The following is a 5,997-nucleotide window of genomic DNA, read 5'->3' on the forward strand; positions in this document are numbered from 1 at the left end:
TGAACGTTATTGTCCATCCTTTGAGATCATTTCATTGACGTTATTAAGTAAATGGAAATAGAACTGATATAAACCAAAGACAAAGAAATTAAAAAAAGAGAAAATAATATCTAATAAATGATTGTGGCGGAGAAGAGTAATGTCATTAAACTGTTTTCTGATTTTATACTAATTTCAATAGCATTACCTACGAGAATTTAATTGTTTTAAAAAATATTCAAAGAAAAAACGAAAAATTTATAGAAAACCTTTTTGTCGAAAAGAAAAAAAATTCTTTTTTGAAAAGAGAAGAAAACTAAAATAAAAGAATAAACGAAAATGCCTGATCAGCCTGTCGTTTTGCAAAAACGCTTTCGCCACGAAGAAGAGGAAGAAAGGAAATACGAGAAAGAAGATAATTTAGCGAAAAAGTTATTTAACGTCGAGGAAGGGCAGCTATGCGGACGTACGCCGTTCAGTTGGTTTCTCATATTTCTGTTTATTATCATCTTTTGGATTTGTATTGTCTTCTATTGGTCATTACTTTATTATGTGTTCGCTTCGGGACTTTCGGGTGAATATCCTCGATATTTTATGGATCAACCCGGTTTAAGTTTTGAACCGTGCATTATTGAAAAAGGCGAAAAGAGGATTGAATATAGCGAGGGTAGCGAAAAACACATCGATTTGTATACGGAAAAGATATTTAAAAGTCTGGCCAAATATGGCGAAGTACCACCAAATCGTTTTGGTTTATGCACTGAAGAATCTGATTTCGGTTACCATCATTTGCAGCCGTGCTTCTTTTTAAAAGTGAATAAGGTTATTGGATTTAAGATTGATGCCTACAAGACGGGTGCAGATATGCCGAAAGAAGCTCCCGAAGCTCTAAGAACGTATGCCGATGAATTAAGCAGCGAAAGTACTATGAAAAAAATCTGGATATCATGTACAGCTGATCCCCCGCTACAATTCTTACACTTCCCGGCGCCATATGTTGAGGATAAGGATATTGAATTAAATAGTGGAACATTTTATGTTCCAAAAGATGAATCGCAATTAGTCGTCGAAAACCTTATTGAAGAAGAAAAACAGATTTCTCGAGAAAATTCAAACTATTATAATCTAAATGATTTTAAACGAATAATAGCAGTCCGTCCCTCTAATCTGACTCATAATACAAATCATAGTATTAAATGTCAAATGTGGGCGAAAAATATCGTTCAAGAGACTCAATCGACCAACTCATTAATGAGTCGTGGTTATATACGTTTCCGTTTGGGAGTAAAGGCCCCCGGTACTCATTTATGAAAAGATGGCAATAAATGAAAATCATGGAATGGAAAACTCAGGCCTAACTTATTGATTCACATTTTCTTCATTGTTTATTTAGAAACTCTCTTATTCATAGGTACAATTATTAAAGCAGAATAGCAGCGAGAATTAGAAAAACAAGGAAATAAATAGATAAGAAAGCGGTCTATGTCAAGTGGCTATCAGAATGTAAAACTAATTTTGAATTCAATTTTAACGCAGAATATCCAAAAATGCATCAAATCATAAGTAATACGGAAGTAATTAAGCTTTGTGCTTGGAGGAAATGAAAAAATTCGACGCATTTCCGCCAGACTCGAAAGCTATTGTTTTCCCATCGTTGTTGCCATTCTGCCAACATGCTGTAATTTCATTCGCCAGTAGTTCGTTCTTCTTTACCACTATGGATACATAATTGTTACTTCAATTCTACCTCGATCCATAATATTCCTGCCAAAACAGTTGACGCTGCCTTTGAAACCGTACGCTGGGCAGATATCATTCTCAACCGTGCACAGCCTTTGAACCGATTCCAGCTTTCGTAGAAGACGTTTACTTCGTAATACTTTCTCTGCCCAAATGTGTGCCGAATACATCATTCGCGCGTAGACTACGCTGAATCTAAGTTTTCGTCTCGTCGTTTGACAAGGTTAAACTGCTGTTTGGAAAAGCCGCCCCAGCTGATTTTGTAATCTTAATAACATCACTCTTTCGAAAGTGCCGATGTTATCCAGGAGGATAACGGGCTACTTAATGGCTTACTGGGCTTTGTAGGCCCAGACTAGAAGCTGGCTTTTCCACAACTGGCCAGTCTAAGGCACAAGTATGTATTATCGGGTAAATCCATAATGCCATAAGTTGCCAACCAATTGTATTATTTCGTTTGGTTTTCCCTCAGGCCTCGTAGTTTTCTTCTTTTTTTTTTGAACGCTCGACACGTCAACTATATTTTTTCCACTGTAACCATATTCCCAGGCAAGACTCCTGTTAACTCTATTGTAGCCCCAGATTGATGCTTGGTAGTTGAGAATAGCTCTTCTACGATTATTTACGCAGTATATGTAACTCTCTGTATAGGCTTTCTTTGATTATCGTTTTGTGCGACAGGCCCCACGAATCGTTATTTATATCCTCACATCTCAGTTTATCGTTTTTTATTGTTACACCGAGAGACTTCATCGCATTTCTCTAAGACTCCAGATGATTTGCATTCCCTTCGCTTTTAGATACTCCGACCTCGAATTGTTTATTTCTTCATTCCCTCAATATGATGGTGTCTATCTTCTGTTAGAACCACTAATTTTTTGCATTCCTATCTCACTTCTATGTGTCAATGTGTGGCTGGATATAATCCGCAATAGCATGTAGATCTTCTTTCTGACAAGATTTAGTATATCTATATATCTATATATCTATTTCTGCAATTATAAACCAAATGAATCTGTACTCCGCATATCCTCAACAATCTCAACTAAGGGCCTTTATAGGCCTTACGAAAGTTGCAACTTTATACATGCCATAGAAATTTTTTTTCATAAGTTGTTCGTTAGAATTTTAAAGGAAAAAAAAAACAAAAACAAAAGAAGAGATTATTTTTCAAGCATTTTAGATACTTAACTATTTGTATTACATTTATTTCAGTTCATTAATATTAAATTGACCTTTATTTTCAAAAAAAAAAAAAAATTCTCATAACTTTGGAAACACTGTACTAATATGTACTTTAGTTTCATGCAAATTTCTTCCGCCCACTCGCCCTAGAGAAGAATTTAATGCTAATGAGTGCAAACGTAGTTGCATATAATATGTTTAAGAATTTAAAAGCCAGATATTTGTTTAGTTGCCAAGTAAGTAAAAATAACAGCAACAACAACAACAACAACAACCAAATAAACAAAAAAATTTACTTAAGTTATAGAAAGAGAGAGAAACTAAAAATTAAATAAAATAAAAATAAAAAAAAAAAACTCTCAAGTAACTTGAAAAGTAAACGTTGCAGGTAGAGAATAGAATCGCTTGGAAATTATGCTTTTAAATTATGCAGAAGAGGACAACGAAAATCAAGTTGATGAAGAGGTTAAGGATAATGGAGGACTATATTGTGGGTAAAAAGGGGAAAAATCTATTCCCGCCGCATGTAGGAAATTCACTCTAGTCCTCCAAACTAAGTCCGCTGCCGATGCTGATGCTGATGTTTTGCTGCTTTCGTTACTCTTGAGTTGCTGCACACATTAATTAATTAAAAAAAATAAAAATAAAAAAAAGAAGAAAAAATAAAAAAAGAAAAGAAATAAAACAAAAAATACAAAACAAATTCAAAGATGACTTTTAGGCTTCAAGACATGAGTAGAACGGCAATCGGGTAGCTTTAAAAGGAAGAGTAGCAAATAGCAAATGAATGCAACCGGATGCAAAGATTTTTTTTTTATTTTTTTTTATTTTTGTTTTGTTCAGTTTTCGCATAGTAGGACGCCGAGGTTTGAGGTGAAGATGCCAAGAGTTGCTCTAGTGGCAATAGAAGCGGTAATACCCACAAAATGTTTTATTAAAATTAAAACAAATAATGCATACACTCACACCCTCACTCACTTACTCACTTCTCAACTCAAACACTCGCATTTATAAGCAACAACAATTACGTGCAGAGAAAGAAGAAATTCGTTAAACGTGAAATAAATTTGTAGGAAAAGAATTGCATTAAATGAAAGAACTCGTGGCTGACCAGCTTAAGCGGACATTAAAAAAAAATAATAATAAAAAAAAAAAACAACAACAAGAACAAGAACAACAAAGAGGCAGATAAAGAAAGGAAACAAAAACCTACTCGCTAACCCCCAGTGGGAGGAAATGCAAAGAGTTTACTATAGCGCACATAAAACGTGTACGTACACGTATACGGCTACTCTCCCCCATTTGGCTTTCCAAAGGGACTTATTATAGAAACACAAATAACAGAAAGTTTACCGCCCTTTGTCAAGGTTGGAGTCACAATACCGAGTACTTTGGCGTGTGTGTGTGTGTGTGTGTTTCCCGAGAACAATGTGCCATTAGACTGCAACTTATCTGCAAATGCATCGTTACTGATGCATCACTCAATGACTAACATTTACTTGGACATGGATCAAAAGTTTGTCCAAAGGCAAAAACAAGTATAAAACTTATTTTTACTTTAGGGCCAACTAGAGATATTTAGCATCTCGAGCAAATCTATGCAAACTACTAAGGTTTCTGTCACGAAACTATTTTCACAAAATGCTTTTGGACATAATTTATCTTAATAATATATCTATAATATATCTAAATATTATAGCCAGACAAAATCGGCCGTTAAATACCCTATACAAATTCATAAGAACTTCTTAGAAATAGAAAAATGTACAAACAGTTGTATTATAGATGTTCATCCCTTGTATTTGCGTCTCATGCCTTGAACACAAAAGCGTGCGGGTAGACACCAGAAGAAGAGATAGACAAATAAGCTTAAATCTATTCGGCAAATTATTCTGAATTGATTTTTATAATAAAACGTGGATATCCTAATTCATATAATCCACAATTTCTTCACCGTTCGTTTGCTGGCTCATCACCGACATGTCATTCAAATGTCTCTTAACTGACAAAAGTTTTTTCAGTTAATATTAAGTATGTCCAAAGCAATTCAAATAAAATATTATTCTGTATCTAAACAACTTATAAGTGGACCACACTCAAAAGCATTATCTTACGTTTGCTTTTCTTCACAATTTACGCAAGTGAAACTAGGGAAACACCAGCAGGATTTGCCGTCGGCTTTAAAAAGGCTTCAGATCGCCAGAGAAATCAAGCTTGCAAGCTCTAAATTTTTTAAAGCTTTGCGGCTCTGAAAGCCTTCAGAAGTTGTCAACTCTGAATGGTTGGTTTCAAGAGCTTTATAGTTTTAAAATTTTCATCCACTTCAAAGATTTGACGAGCTTTTAAGCGCTGAAACTTTAACCGGCTTGAAGAGAAAACTTGAAATCTCTGAAATCTTCTTCGCCTTGCTGAACTTTAAAATCCTAAAATCTTCGAAGGTTTGAAGAGTATTTATTAAAACTCTAAAGCATCGTCTTGCAAATCTTTAAATCTCTGAAATCTCTATCGGCTGCCAGAGCTTAAAATCTCGGAGATCTTCAAAAGCCAAAAGAGCTTTAGAGTTTGAAAGGCTTAAAATATTTGAAAAAAGCTTTAAACCTGTAAAAGCTTGAAAGGTTTGAAGAGCATTAAACTCTTGAAAATTTGAAGACATCCTTGAAAGCGCTGAAATGAAAATTTTAAAAAGCTATTGAATTTTCTTAAAAATTAAATATTTGGTAGGAATATATATATATATAACTTAATCTCTTACTATTCGCTAGCACTTATTTTCTTAAAATCTTTAATATTCAAACAGATTATCAAAGAAATATTTTTTGTCGCTTTCAAAACCAAATAAACGTATGAATATAAAAAATTGTAATCTTTCTAATGAAATGTTGCAAATTATAAGCAACAGCAACTAATCAGTAACAGCACAATAATAAATAACACGAAAAAAAGATGACTAATAAGCATAAAATGCATATATTTCGAAAAAAAAAATAAAAAAAAACAAACAAGAAAACGCAGGCCTAACAACAAAATTTATTTGAAACAATCGTATGCACATACGGTATATGTGCACCCGTAAGTATGTATTATGATGAAGGC

At 33.9% G+C, this 5,997-nt stretch overlaps 1 protein-coding gene across 1 annotated transcript; it reads left to right on the forward strand.

The window, feature by feature from the left end:
* Positions 1-290: 290 nt before the first annotated feature.
* Positions 291-3,144, forward strand: LOC119639530 (sodium/potassium-transporting ATPase subunit beta-2-like). Its single transcript, XM_038036963.1, has one exon. It carries the CDS (start codon positions 319-321, stop codon positions 1,288-1,290), a length of 972 nt encoding a protein of 323 aa, XP_037892891.1. The 5' UTR covers positions 291-318; the 3' UTR covers positions 1,291-3,144.
* The last annotated feature ends 2,853 nt before the right edge of the window (positions 3,145-5,997 follow it).

Source organism: Glossina fuscipes, unplaced genomic scaffold, assembly GCF_014805625.2.
Source record: "Glossina fuscipes isolate IAEA_lab_2018 unplaced genomic scaffold, Yale_Gfus_2 112, whole genome shotgun sequence".
NCBI lineage: Eukaryota > Metazoa > Arthropoda > Insecta > Diptera > Glossinidae > Glossina > Glossina fuscipes.

What these genes read in the sequence shown, in the direction of transcription:
- LOC119639530 (XM_038036963.1), top strand. Translation starts at nt 319, where the DNA reads ATGCCTGATCAGCCTGTCGTTTTGCAAAAACGCTTTCGCCACGAAGAA.